Source organism: Theobroma cacao, chromosome 2 (assembly GCF_000208745.1).
Source record: "Theobroma cacao cultivar B97-61/B2 chromosome 2, Criollo_cocoa_genome_V2, whole genome shotgun sequence".
Lineage (NCBI taxonomy): Eukaryota > Viridiplantae > Streptophyta > Magnoliopsida > Malvales > Malvaceae > Theobroma > Theobroma cacao.
The window spans coordinates 737,145-751,562 of NC_030851.1; the positions used below are offsets into that span (position 1 = coordinate 737,145).

The 14,418-nt window shown below is 34.4% G+C and overlaps 3 protein-coding genes and 1 long non-coding RNA gene across 5 annotated transcripts; 3 read left to right on the forward strand and 1 right to left on the reverse strand.

Annotated features, from left to right (window-relative positions):
• Positions 650-1,919, reverse strand: LOC18607087. The gene is made up of 3 exons (XR_001926543.1): positions 1,699-1,919; positions 1,275-1,342; positions 650-846 (listed from the first exon to the last, which is right to left on the reverse strand). It is a non-coding gene; the product is annotated as an uncharacterized LOC18607087 (long non-coding RNA).
• On the forward strand, positions 3,179-6,088 carry LOC18607088 (accelerated cell death 11). Its single transcript, XM_007041077.2, has 4 exons — positions 3,179-3,495; positions 3,675-3,847; positions 5,020-5,165; positions 5,755-6,088. The coding sequence occupies exons 1-4, from the start codon at positions 3,181-3,183 to the stop codon at positions 5,859-5,861; spliced, it is 741 nt and encodes a 246-aa protein (XP_007041139.2). The 5' UTR covers positions 3,179-3,180; the 3' UTR covers positions 5,862-6,088.
• Positions 7,045-12,661, forward strand: LOC18607089 (30-kDa cleavage and polyadenylation specificity factor 30). Of its 2 annotated transcripts, XM_007041078.2 has the most exons (8): positions 7,045-7,657; positions 8,217-8,594; positions 9,618-9,780; positions 9,991-10,101; positions 10,356-10,424; positions 10,669-10,755; positions 11,337-12,263; positions 12,374-12,661. In XM_007041078.2, the coding sequence occupies exons 1-7, from the start codon at positions 7,257-7,259 to the stop codon at positions 12,222-12,224; spliced, it is 2,097 nt and encodes a 698-aa protein (XP_007041140.2). In that variant the 5' UTR covers positions 7,045-7,256; the 3' UTR covers positions 12,225-12,263; positions 12,374-12,661. The 2 variants fall into 2 exon arrangements, with proteins under 2 accessions (XP_007041140.2, XP_017971687.1); XM_018116198.1 differs by having other exon boundaries at positions 11,337-12,661.
• LOC18607090 lies at positions 13,293-13,686 on the forward strand. The gene has a single exon (XM_018115189.1). It carries the CDS (start codon positions 13,333-13,335, stop codon positions 13,684-13,686), a length of 354 nt encoding a protein of 117 aa, XP_017970678.1. The 5' UTR covers positions 13,293-13,332.

The window sequence follows — 14,418 nt, forward strand, 5'->3', positions numbered from 1 at the left end:
GGAGTGAGTATTGGGTGGATTTAGATCATTGGGTCTATTTAATTTTAAATTTTTGAATATTTTATTAATCGAATTCTTTGACAAAATAATAGAACTATATTTAAAATTAAATTTAATCAATTTATTATTTTTAGATTTTATATTATATTATAAATAATAAATAGTTAAAATTAATCAAAATAATTGAATAAATTAAATTCAATAATTTCAATCTCAATGATTTATTCGAATCCAAATACAATCATAACCTAACAAAGTAAGAAAAAAACAAAACAACGTCTTTAATTATATAATAATTAAAAACATTATACATGTATTATAAGATTTTTTTTCATTATTAAAAGTAACTTTTAATAATATTATTCATGCTTACTTTTTTTACAATAAAAACTTGAATTACTATGAAATAATTATGAAAAATTAAAAAAAAAAACAACTGATCCCAAGAATTTATGCTCGTAAGAAATAAAAGAAACTATTGATATTTAAGGTAAGAGGAAAGGACATTCAAACATTTAGTTCATTCATTAATCTCAATTTAAAAAGTACAATTTGAATTTTTTTTAATAAAAAATTAAAAAAATGTGATTAACATTAATATATATATATGGTTAATCAATATATATATATATATATATGTGGAATTAATAGCATACTAGCATATTATATTAGAAGAATAGAGAATCTAGAGGAAGAAAATAAAGTACTGCTAATCGGATTCAAGTGCTTGAATGTCAAAGCTCCCTTCAACTTTTGGCTACAGGCACCGAGAGCACGTGAATGGTGAATCATAGCTTTAGTCCCACCAACAAAATTGCAGCCTATCAAATAATCAAAGTCGTGCCTCTTTTTCGACCAAAAGGAAAACACATTACTCTTTGGATGAATAAGAGAAACAAAAAGTTTATATTTATCGAATTATGATTATTTTTATTTATATTTATATAAAGTCTTAATTTTAATAAAAAATTAATTAATATCATTTGATATTATCTATTCATGTATATATATATATATATATATATATGACACAAACAAACAATTAATATAGTTAGTTTATATAATCATAACAACACCGATTGTCAAGTCAAATGTTAAGTAAATATAAAACAATAATTTACATTAAAGTTCATAATAATTATTTTTATTAAAATTAAAAAAATTTGAATATAAATTAAAATCTTGCACAAATACGATGTAAATAAAAATTAATTGAAAAATAAATTTAGTCTAAGATTTTTTACTATTTAAGAAAAAAAAAAGACAAAACTTACAATTTCTTGATAAATTGAAGGGCTAAATTTTCCGTTGGTTTGAATAAACATGGAAGTCATTGGCATGACTACAAAAACAAGAGGGATACACGTTAATTAGATTAGTGTTTTATTTTCAAAAAAAAAAAGATTATTGTTTTTTAGTTCATTCAAAGAATGGGCGGAACACAATTGCCATGGAAACACAGTAATTAGATCATTTAAATACTTGCACAGATCAAAAGATAATTTAAAATAACAACTACAAAAAAGGAAAAAATAATTGAAAATTCCTACTCTCTCTCTCTCTTGTCCAAAAATTGAATAAGCAACACAATAAGAAAATAAAGACAAAAATCAGAACCAAAAATACTCTCAAGAATTAGTGTTGAAAGGCAAAACTGAAAAGAAAATAAAACCAAAATGCTCAATTAAATTGAAGTACCTGAAAGATTGAATCATTTTCTTCAACGTTACTGTTCGGCACCATGATCAAGTAGAAGGTAAATAACAGCTGATCCAAAAGGTCAATCGTAGCTCTCCCAATCGACTTAAAAACTGCAGAAGAAGAATAAATTTCAGACGAAATCTTGGAGTAAATTTACCGCAGAGAAAAACAAATTTGGAAGCCATCGTTGAAGACAATTTTAGACGAGCAGTGTAGGAGAAGAGGGAAATTCGAAGAAGGGATTTTATTTTGACCGCCCCCGTCACGCTCTCAATTTCAGAATTGGGTCGTACAAGAAGTGGGCTAGTGTTTGGGCCCTATACATAGCCTGTCCAATAACAATTAACGTCTAAATTTGAAATTAATACAAAAAAATTACAAATCGTGATTTATTTAATTTAGACATTATATCTTATATCTAACGATAATTTACGTTTTAATTTGAAGTTAACACAATCACATTCTCAATCGTAATGTGTTTGATTTTAATCTTGCTTTTAAAATGTGAAATTTTATAATAGATCTATTATGAGTTATTAACAGGATTAATAATTTATGACGCATTAATTATTCGATAAAAAAATATTAATATATATAGTAAATTTAAGGATATGAATGGCTTGTATAACTTGTTCTTTATGCAATAAAAGGAAAGTTGACGTCTATATGCAATACAATATACTCCTATGTAAATATACATAAATAGTTTGTATAACTTATTCTCTTTGTATAATATCATCAAATTTTGCACTATGATATAAGATAATTATTTTCATTGAGTAACCTAAGACTAGATTGACATCAATATGTACAATAAAAAAAATCAAAGTATGAATAGTTTCTATAATTTGTTACTTTGTTTTGAAAGATGAATTGTATGTAAAGATAGTACTATTATCTTCTTGTTAAGGGAATAAGTTTTATATTTTATATTAACATAATTTAAATAGAGCCCCGAGATCGGGAAAATCTTAAAAAGTTTTATAATATCATAAAAATTTTGTAAAGTTGAATTTTTTAAAATTAAGTCATCATGACATCCCTTTCAAAGTTCCAATTTTGCTTATTTATTGTCCAATTAAAGCATGTTTATATTGTTTTATGATATTTTTGTATAAGAAAATATAGAAATTAAAACTTGAGACACATGTTATGTGTATAAATAAATAATTAAAAAATAAAGCTAATAGCAGTTTTTAATCATAATAAATAAATTTAATAATAAAAAATGAAACAAGATCATTTACAAGAGAAAAAAAAAGGGAGAAAATTAGGCATTGAGCTTGATAAGATTATTACTAAGTAATTTTAAGTAAGAATAATGATATATTTACAACACAGGATAATCTAGATCACGTGGACAGGACAAAAGCTATACGGCTGAGCTGTTCGAGATCCAAAACCAGCGCCGGACAATCTTAATCCGTAACAGAATATACCGCATTAGTAGCCAAACAAGCGCCAAATATTGTCCCCTGGATGCCTCGTTCTTTCGGCGTCCTAGTGCAGCAAAGAACATTCCCCTCGCTAATATTGACCAGACACAGACAAAAGAATTTAACTTCTGATAGGCAGAGAGAGAGAGAGAGAGAGAGGTCAACAATGGTGGATTTAGAGAACGAAAAGACACTGAGAAAGATCTCTGATGCGTTCAAGGAACTTGCAGCAACCGTAAACTCGCAAGCCGCGGATATGGATGTGGCTCCTTTTTCACGCGCCTGCTCTTTAGTCTCTCCCTTGTTTGGTTGTTTGGGCATCGCCTTCAAGTTCGCGGAAATGGATTACGTCGCCAAGGTACGGATTTAGTTGATTCGAGTAATTTGAAATGTTTTGATTCAATAAATTTTACGAGAATCGAGCAAAAAATAGGAAATAGCAAAAAATGTCAGACCAAAAAAGCGTTGCCGAATGATTCCTAATAATCATTGATTTTGGGAAACTGTTTGATTTTGTGAAGTGGTTGGTGATAACAGGTTGATGATCTTGCAGAGGCGTCGAAGTCAATTGCAACGCTAAACGCAATGCTCGACAGGGATGTAGAGGGGAACTGCGTTAGGAAAGCTGGGAGTCATACAAGAAACCTTTTGAGAGTGAAACGTGGGCTTGACATGGTCAGGGTACTCTTTGAACAAATTCTAGTTACAGAGTAAGAGCCCAATGCCTATATTCAATTGAAACTAAATCATCAAGCTGCTGCCAATTTATGTATAACTCAATATGATTAGTTTGTGAGAAATGTATCTTTGCTGTTACAAGTTGTTTGCAGACTTTAACACCAAAAGAGTATAACATTCTCTAGTATCATTATGACTTGATAATGGAATATAGATGGCCTCTTGTGCTAGCTGTCTGCTAGGATTTCGAAATGTATACTTGACTTTATGGCATGTGGCTCAGCTCTGGGGCATCAAATCTTTTTTTCCAATTTTTCTAAGGTTTAGGTTTGTTTTTTATTCTTTTCCTCCTTAAAGGCATGAGAAATTTTGTTTGCAAAAAGATTTTGAGAACTCAAATAACCTTGGTCTGCCAGTGTACAACAGTCCTTACTGTTTGATTGAAGTGTAACCAAAGTATTAACTCATGGCTGGGGTGATTGGTACTCATTGAAAGTACGTTGATAAGTGTTTGAGAAAAAAGAGAAAATAAGCAAATGACAAGCCACTGTGATGTGTGAATCAGGTCATATGGATCTCTTATGTGTTCTTTAATTCAGGTGACCTTGTCCGTTACTCCTGTTTTATGTAGTATTATTGCATCTAACTAATTAGGCACCGCTTTAGTTAGAAACCATTGTTCTCCAATGAGCTCCAAAGAAATAAGCAATTGATGATAGTCTTTACTATAATCCATGCTACATGGGATAGAAACATATGCATCTTCCAATAATCTTCTTTAAGAGCTTCTTTGTTTGCTGCAGGGTTATATATGTAATTATGTAATCTTTCTATATCCTTTTTTTTCTCTTAATAGAAAATTTTCTAGATCTTTAGAGTCACTTTTTGTTTACATATAGTTGAAAGTCAGCTTTAGAATGCTCAGAAGAATGATTGAGAAAATTTTCCTTTGTGCAGATCCATAAGTATTATATATAGACAAGAGCTGTTAATGCTCCTTTCAATGCTAGTTTGCCTAGTATATTAACTTTGTTATGTTGTGACCTTTATGGTTTACTATTCAGCAAATTAATCTAAAATTTATTCTATAGAATATTGAGACAGGAATACTCATGTGATTGCAACTTGCATATATAAGCAGACTGCAATTAATTGTGAGGTTGAAATTGTTGAATGAGTTTACTCATGGATCTTTCCTTGGCAGGGGGAACTCCTTGAAAGATCCAGCTTCCAGGGCCTATGCGCAGGTATTTGCACCCCACCATGGGTGGGCAATCAGGAAAGCTGTAGCTGCAGGAATGTATGCTCTCCCTACAAGGGCGCAGCTGTTAAAGAAGCTAAATGAAGATGGTGAGCATGCATGATTTCTTTTTTGCAATCAAATAACTCTTAATAAAGTACTTGATGCAGATGATGTACTTGGTATTCTTATCTGTTTCCATTAGCTTTTGTTTGAAAATTGTGCATCCCGATAGAGTGCAGGCGTTTGGTGACGCAAAACTAAACCTGTCAAGCATTAACCTATGCCACCTATGGTAGATTGAGCATATGTGGAATTGGGACTGTGTTTACATTTGGTGTTTCCATTTTTCTCTAGGAAGATGTTTAATGATTATGAAAACAGATTAGTAGAAGGATACGGTTCAGTCTGTAGCATAGGGCTTGGTTTGCAATCAAAATATTGCTTCAAGATTGGATGAGGTTGTGTCTTTGGACATGTTTGAAAAACCATAGTTAGAATTTGTATTGGTTGAAAGATGGCTTAACTTTAACTTTCACACCATTAATGTTTTCCTCTTAAAAGGGAAGTGGCTTCTCAATCCACTCTGCACTTAATAGAGGTAGACAAACGTAGATCAACAAATGGGGGCTTTTGTTTTAAAAGTACTTGACTCGTATTGATAATTTGATGTCATTTCTCCACTTCCTTTTCTTGCAGAGGCATCAGCAAGGATTCAAATGCAAAACTATGTAACAGCATCTGGCCCCATCATTTTGTACATTGACCAACTGTTCCTTTCAAGAGAATTGGGTACAGATTGGTAAAAGATATTGTATTCATGGATATCTATTTATTGTGATAATTTCAATCAAGCAAAATAAACCGTATTTGTCCAGTTGTGTCAATTATTCCATTTTTTCTGCCTCTCTTTTGCCTCATTTTCCCCTTTTAGAACATTGTCTAGTATAATTGTACAGATCCTATTAAACTATTGGATGGTCGAAACCAAACATGAAACATGATTGACACCATGATGTGAATTAAATTTTCATAGCTCTGCTTTATTTGGATCAGATCATATTGAAACCAAACATGAAACATGATTGACACCATGATGTGAATTAAATTTTCATAGCTCTGCTTTATTTGAATCAGATCATATTGCTTGCCGGTGTTTTAATCTGCAGAAAATAATTTATAGCAAAATTACTAGCAGCAGGTGCTATAAACTTGCTGGACAAGGAACTGGAAATCATGAGTACCATTTCCATAATGTGCCTTAATGGGACTTGCATCTGGTTCAGAAGTCCAGTTCACCATTATATTCTCATTTCTTCTATCTTGCATTGCTGCATGGATGCAATGTCCAGTCAAACATTTTCCAACCGTTGTTTATATCTAATCTCATAATATATGATGAACATAATTTGATTCCAGACCTCCATGTGCTTGGATTTCATTAGGTTTTTTGTTTTTACCAAAATTTGTGTTGTTAAGTACCATTTTGTATTTTATTAAAAATGTGATTATTGAGAATATAATATTATAACATTTGTTATATGCAAGAAAATGTTTACAGGAATGTAATTATTGGACAGATTACTGTAATAAATAGAACATTTCAAAATTTCTTTTTCCATTTCTTTGAAAAAAATATTGTTTATGCAATTTTATTTTTTAAGATTTTTTCAAACATTGTAATTTTACATTCTCAAAATCACTTTTAAAACAATTAGAAATCATGAAATCTTAAAATATTTAACATCATTTATATCCTTTTGATATATATAAAAAAATCAAAAGACATGGAGTTCATTAATTTGGAAATTCATATTTAATTTTAAGGAAAATAGATAGATTTTTTTTTAAATAAGCAAATTGCAAATTGTGAGTGTTTCACCAGCAGTAAATTAACCTCCAAATGAAATTTACAATAGTATAATTAAGAATATACGTGAACCCATTTAAAAAGGATCAACAAAAAAATGGAAAGACAAAAAATTCTAATCGTAATAAGTACATAAGAAAAAAAAAAAAAAAACACTGCAACCTTTCTTTGCAAATTGAAAATTCGAAGTTAGAAGTTCGAAATTCTAATTCTAGCTCCGTTACCCTCTCAATCTCTCTCTCTCATGATTTCCGACAATAAACCCTAAACCAACCAGAAGAGTGGAAAAAAAAAAAAAAAAAGGAAAAGACGAAAGGTCACGCGCGTCGAAATGGATGACTCGGAGGGAGGTCTCAGCTTCGATTTCGAGGGCGGTCTCGATGCGGGTCCCGCCGCGCCAACTGCCTCCATGCCCGTTGTCAACTCCGATCCTTCGGCCGCCGCCAACAACAACAGCAACAACAACTCGGCGGTCCCAGGCGCTGCCCCTACTTCGACAAATGATCCCGCCGCCGCTGTGGGTGGCGGAGGAGCTGGGCGAAGGAGCTTTCGTCAGACTGTATGCCGGCACTGGCTCCGCAGCCTCTGCATGAAGGGCGACGCCTGCGGTTTCCTTCACCAGTACGACAAGTCCCGCATGCCGGTCTGCCGGTTTTTTCGGCTTTTTGGTGAGTGCCGGGAGCAAGATTGTGTCTACAAACACACCAACGAGGATATTAAGGAGTGTAACATGTATGCTCTTTTTCTTTTACTAGTTTAATTGCTTGCTTTATTGTTTCTTGTTCTTTGTTGTACGGAATGTACCTTATAGGATTGAGCTGAATTAATCTATAACTTTTATCTTTACTGAATTTTGTTAATAGTTGATAGAAATTTTGCTTTAAATTGGTAAGGCTAACTGAAGAAGACAATGGATATTTTGTTTGGAAGTCATTCGATCTCCAAATTTGTTTATCTAAGTGAAAGGAGGAAGAAGCTAAAAAGAAAAAGGAAACCTCATATTATGGAAGCAAGTAAAACCAAAGGGGGTGGGAAGATGAGGCTTTAGTTGCATAGAGAATGTGTACTAACTGGACAAAAGACCTATTTGGCTTTTCTTTAATGCAGACTTAAGCAACTGGGAGATTATCTAGCTAGTTTATTAGTTTCTTTTGGTGCTAATATTACTCCCAAAGATGACTTACCTTGAATGCACTGTAAAACACAAACCGTGGAATTTCTTGAATATATTAGTATCAATTCTGTTTTCTCATTAGGATGACTGCTTATACACAAAATTTCATGGTTGCAGGTACAAGCTAGGTTTTTGTCCTAATGGTGCTGACTGCCGATATAGGCATGCAAAGCTCCCAGGACCTCCACCTCCTGTGGAAGAAGTCCTGCAAAAGATTCAGCAATTGAGTTCTTACAATTATAACAAATTTTTTCAACAAAGGAATTCTGGCTTTGCCCAACAAACAGAAAAATCTCAGATTCCACAAGGACAAAACAATGTAAACCAAGGAGCAGGTGGAAAACCTTCAACAACAGAATCTGCTAACATGCATCCACAGCAGCAAGTTCAACAGCCTCCACAACAGGTCAGCCAGACCCAGATACAAAATGTCCCCAACGGTCAGTCTAACCAGGCAAACAAAACTGCTATACCTTTGCCTCAAGGAATATCTAGGTGTGTTCAGAGTCCTGGGGTCTTTAATTGGGTTTTGTAAATCGTTAATTGTATTTTATTTTGGACATATTTATGAGATGTCCGTTATTCAACAATAATTGCCTAAAGGAATTCTGTCATCATCTATGAGGTGTATTTAGTTTCATACAAACCTAAATTAGTTGTGCTTTTTTCTACACATTTATGCTGTATTATTCAAATTTGAGAATTGAATGATTTCCTATTCTTTTCTGTGTTGTTTTCATCCTTCAAGCTCTTGTATTTTTTATTTTGCAAGGGCATCCATAAAAAGGTGAATCTAGTGCTATCTACCTGTAACCTTTTGGCTTAGATAGTGCAGTTAAGGACTGAATAGATTAACTCTTCTCCTTTTTTTTCTTCTAAACTTGTTGAAGCTTAGATGCAACAAACAACTTTCTTTTGATGGTGAAAAGGATTATTCTTCTATACCGTTTTAGGGTAAGGGAAGAAAACTAACATGTCTTGTCTTTGATTTGTATTTTAGAATTTTGGAGTATTTTTCTACAACTAGACCAACTTATTTACAAGGATGTGATAAAGTCTTGTGTTATTGTGTTTGTTGGTTTAGAAGTATGAAAGTAAATCAGTCGCTGTTTTCGTATGTGCATGCTTATTTTGCTACTTTTGACTATTAAGTTACAGCTTCATGTTTTTTCTACTTTATATGTTAAGATTCTAGAGTTTGAGGATCACTATAATTAGAAGTTATAGTTGCAACGCTAATTTTGAACAAATTGAAATGCTCAGTAATAAGAACCCTAAGGTTCAAATCTATGGTTAAGTTTGCCTAAAAATCCTTGGAGTAGTATTTTATTGGATTTGCTTTTGTCCATCTGTCAAATGGGTTGAAAACTGATATGCCTAAAAATCCTTGAGTTTATGTTCAGGCTTATAATTGACAATCTAACATTAACAAACCTTATGCCTACTATGATACTTTGTACTTAAAAAAACTGCATTGACTTAATGATTGATTACCGGCTCATGTATATGGCACCCTAGGTATTTTATTGTTAAAAGTTGCAACCGCGAAAATCTGGAACTATCTGTTCAACAAGGAGTATGGGCAACTCAAAGAAGCAATGAGGCTAAACTGAATGAAGCTTTTGATTCTGCTGAAAATGTGATTTTGATCTTCTCAGTTAATCGTACTCGGCATTTCCAGGTAGTTCAGAAATCTAATATCCTCTATCTATTCAATTTGAGAATCAGCACCTGTGTTGTTCCTAAATAACTTGTTACCCATGTCTTACTAGGTCTTGCATAACTATCTAGTCAGTCCTTTATTTGGTCTTATGATATTATCATTAGTCCAAAATTTTGCCTTTTCGTCTTTTATGATGTGGTAGGCATTACATTGTCTTTGGCTTAATAGGGTTGTGCCAAGATGACATCAAAAATTGGTGGATCTGTTGCTGGAGGGAACTGGAAATATGCTCATGGAACTGCACATTATGGACGAAATTTCTCAGTAAAATGGTTAAAAGTACATTTCTACACCCCCTTGTTCTCTTCTCATTTTGAGAACAAAATTTTCTGTAATGCTAAGTTCTAAGGAACTAAAAGAGTTAAAAATATCTTTAGCATGGAGCTTATTTTGATATTTTTTGTTCATTTGATTTAATTTTGCTACATTTTTAGTGTTTGAGTTGTTTAATGCCCTCTATCAGGTGCAATATTTTGATAATTTTTTGGGCATGCATAAAGATCTATATACTTACGGCTGTTCTTGATATGTAGTTATGTGAGCTGTCCTTCCACAAAACTCGCCATTTGAGGAACCCCTACAATGAGAACTTACCAGTAAAGGTACAATTTGAGGCCCTCAAGGGTTAATCCATAAAATTGGTTGAGGATAATTTTACTTAGAAAAAGTTTTGTCAATTAATTAGTTTAATGTTCTGGTTTTTATGAATTATTATCTACCATTTTACCATGTATCTTTATCTGCAGTAATAGTGTCTGCAATAGGTGATATTTCCACTTACATGTTGCTGTTGGTTTTGAGTCAATTTTACTTTCAACCTTATTGCTGTACTTTGTGCAAATGCAGATAAGTAGAGATTGTCAGGAGTTAGAGCCTTCTATTGGTGAGCAGTTGGCCTCCTTGCTTTATCTTGAGCCAGATAGTGAGCTTATGGTATGCTTATTTTATTTTAATTTTTCTAACATCTGAGTTCCAAAACAAATAGAAATAGAATTATTAGAATGGAATAGAGAAATGTTAAAAAAAAAAAGGGAAATAAATGAAAAGAGAGGGAAGCAAGTCTTGCGTTCTAGTGCTTGCTTGGATGCAAATTAGTGTGATCTCATTTATATACCATAATATGAGGTCCTTGTATGATATAAGTATGAATTAAAGACTCATACAGGCTAATAGCCTTCTAGGAAGTTAATAGCCTTCTAGGAAGTCATGCTATGCATGTGGATTTAGTGATAAGATTGTCTAGAGTGGTTTAGGGGAATTGAGCAATGATGTTGGGCTTACAAAATTACACTATTATTGTTTTGGTATACTTAAAGTAGAAGATGCAGTTGAACCATCTTTGTTTAGTTTATTACATAGCTTTCATTTTCCTTGCTTTTGGTTGTTAAAATAAAAGGAGGCAGCCTAATACTCAGATGTCTGTATTGCATATTGACTTGCCCTTCATTTTATTGGATATCCACAATAAATGAATTTGTATGGTGTATTCAATTTTTTATTCCCTTGGGGTACAGGCTATTTCGGTGGCAGCAGAATTAAAACGAGAAGAAGAGAAAGCAAAGGGAGTCAATTCAGATAATGGAGGAGAGAACCCGGACATTGTGCCATTTGAGGACAACGAAGAAGAAGAAGAGGAAGAAAGTGAGGAGGAGGATGAAAGCTTTAGTGCTGCAGCTCAGGGAAGAGGAAGAGGCAGAGGAGTCATGTGGCCCCCTCACATGCCACTTGCCCGAGGTGCCAGACCCATGCCTGGTATGCGAGGTTTTCCACCTATGATGATGGGTGGTGATGGCTTTTCGTATGGACCCGTAACACCTGATGGTTTTGGGGTGCCAGATCTTTTCGGTGCTCCCCGTCCTTTTCCACCATATGGGCCAAGGTTTTCTGGAGATTTCACAGGTCCTGCATCTGGCATGATGTTTCCAGGGCGACCTCCACAACCTGGGGCTATGTTTCCTGCTGGTGGACTTGGGATGATGATGGGTCCAGGTCGTGCTCCATTTATGGGGGGTATGGGGCCCACAGGTGCAAATCCTGTTCGAGGTGGCCGCCCAGTCAGCATGCCCCCTATGTTTCCCCCACCCCCAGCACCTTCATCCCAGAATTCTGGCCGGGCAGTTAAGAGAGATCAGAGGACACCAACCAATGACAGATATGGTGCAGGATCAGAGCAGGGTAGAGGTCAGGAAATGGCTGGTCCGGGAGGCAGGTTGGATGATGAGACACAGTATCAGCAAGAAGGACAAAAGGCTCACCACGAAGATCAGTTTGCTGCTGGAAACAGCTTCAGAAATGATGAGAGTGAAAGTGAGGATGAGGCACCGAGGAGGTCAAGGTATGGCGAAGGGAAGAAGAAAAGAAGAAGCTTAGAAGGAGATGATGCCAATGGTTCTGATCACTAGATGCGAATGGCTCTGAAGTTGTTAGTGATACTGCCATCAGTTATGCCTGCTCGCAACCACAATCTCTCTATGGTGTTTCCTGCCATTGCAGAACATTTTTAAGAAACGGACTTTGCCTATCTAATATCTTTTCATCTTCCAATTTGCAGTTTTGGAGAGATGGAGAAAGACTTAGGCGCAGATCTTCCTTTTTTTTTCCTTTTGGTGAATTGTTTTTGCTCCAAAATGCCGAATTATATTGTTTATTGTGTATAATCATGCACCAGAAGCTGATGGGAAGGGTTATAGATACTTGTAGCATGATATATTGTTAAGTACAGTGTTATCCTTGGATGTTTGTGTAAGATTCCCTATGTACCAAAGCAAAAGGGAAAAGAAAAAAAATTGCTTTTCAAAGTAGAAGAAAATTAGTTAAGATGACAAAAATAGAATGACTATTCTATTCTTCTCAACCAGACATGCTAATACTTACCCCAAAACAAAACCTTCAAGATTGTCGATACGAAAGCGCTTAGATCGAAAGAACCCATCAGCAACTCGAGCAAACTCTACTTCGTACTTTCTTGCTCATCTTTCAACATTTTAATTTCTATATTTGTGTACTTAATTTCATTGTCATCTTTTTCGCTACAGTCTTGAATTAGTTTCAAACTCAACACCCTCCTTCCATTAATCTCATTTGTACGTAGTTAATTCAGTTATGCATGTTAGGAGCCTTGACCCAAAGCCCACCAGTTGCTGATTTTACCCCCATAGCTCTGTAAAATCATTGCACAACCTGTTTGAGAGTAAGAGATAACAAAAACGCAAGAGACAACAAAAATAGAAAAATAACATTTAAGAAATAAAAAAAAAAGAAAAAAAGATTTAATTTAAGATGATTACATTATATTACGTAGAAGAGTAGAGAGTGAACTTTGAGTTATAATACAATATTAGTTAAATTATAATATCTAATTAGAATTATAATAAAATAAAATTAATCTTATATATATATATTATATCAGATTAATCTGTTTTTTTTTAATCGTGTTTGAAAGCGAGAACCAACGGCCAACCAAATTGCTTGCATAAGCACGAGGATGAGGAAGTGACAGGAAGAAGGGAGATGGCGGCAGCGTCGTTCAGGTGGATACTCCAACTCCACAAGGACGTTCCGAAGGCGGCTAAGTTCTACTCCCAAGGGCTCGACTTCTCTGTAAATATCTGCACTCCTCGGTGGGCAGAACTCCAATCCGGTCCTCTCAAGCTTGCCCTTATGCAATCTCCCAGTGATAATGTGAAGCAGAATGGATACTCCTCACTTCTGTCATTCACAGTGAACGATATTAACAGTACAGTAGCAAAATTAATGGGATTAGGAGCTGAACTAGATGGTTCCATCAAATATGAAATCCATGGAAAGGTTGCTGCCATGCGATGCATTGATGGTCACATGATTGGCCTCTATGAACCTGCATAAATGCTCTAGAGATGAGTCCCTTCAGCGCAGTTGACCAACTCACGGTTTAAGTCTTTCGAATACATAGAAAAGACATGAGAAACTTTTCCTTTCTTTGGATTCCCTTCAACTATTGTAGGTGATTTTTTATCCAAATCAATGACAGTTGTGCATTGTGTGTAAAGAGTTAGACCTGAAAATAATGCCAATAGCGTGAGCTAGTAACCATTGAAGAGAAGATTAATCTGTTTTTTTAACATATATAATTATATCATACAAGATTTTGATGAATTAAAACTCTCTTTTTTATCCTTTTTCTAACGAAGATGAAGGTATAACTTTGAGAAACAAAGAAAGAGATTGGTCTGACCTTCCCAATGATATTATTAGAAGCATAATGAAAAAGCTTTATTGGTCGCATCGAATTCGGACGCGTGCAGTTTGCAAGAGCTGGCTGCAGACAGCCCTCTACGGGAGCTGGCTGCAGATGCCCTTCTATGGGATTTCCACCATTAATGAAGTTGTATCGTTAATGCCTGAAGTTGCATGGCTAATGCGTTTCGGATGTGGGTTTGACGGAATCATTAGTTTTTGTAATCTTATTAGCATCTCTACCTGCAAAACCATCGACGTTGAAGGAGGCATTAAGGGGGAAAAGAGACTCCTTTTTCAGACTTCTAGATGCGGTTGGGTTCTCTTCGGAAGAGGTCCAGAGGAGAGTCCCAATCAATGCTACAGCTTTTTCTTGTACTC

Coding starts and splice junctions, on each gene's coding strand:
- LOC18607090 (XM_018115189.1), top strand. CDS start 13,333: ATGGCGGCAGCGTCGTTCAGGTGGATACTCCAACTCCACAAGGACGTT.
- LOC18607089 (XM_018116198.1), top strand. CDS start 7,257: ATGGATGACTCGGAGGGAGGTCTCAGCTTCGATTTCGAGGGCGGTCTC. Junction 9,781..9,990: donor ATCGTACTCGGCATTTCCAG/GTAGTTCAGAAA, acceptor TTGGCTTAATAG/GGTTGTGCCAAGATGACATC. Junction 10,756..11,336: donor AGCCAGATAGTGAGCTTATG/GTATGCTTATTT, acceptor CTTGGGGTACAG/GCTATTTCGGTGGCAGCAGA.
- LOC18607088 (XM_007041077.2), top strand. CDS start 3,181: ATGCCTCGTTCTTTCGGCGTCCTAGTGCAGCAAAGAACATTCCCCTCG. Junction 3,496..3,674: donor AAATGGATTACGTCGCCAAG/GTACGGATTTAG, acceptor TGGTGATAACAG/GTTGATGATCTTGCAGAGGC. Junction 5,166..5,754: donor AAAGAAGCTAAATGAAGATG/GTGAGCATGCAT, acceptor CTTTTCTTGCAG/AGGCATCAGCAAGGATTCAA.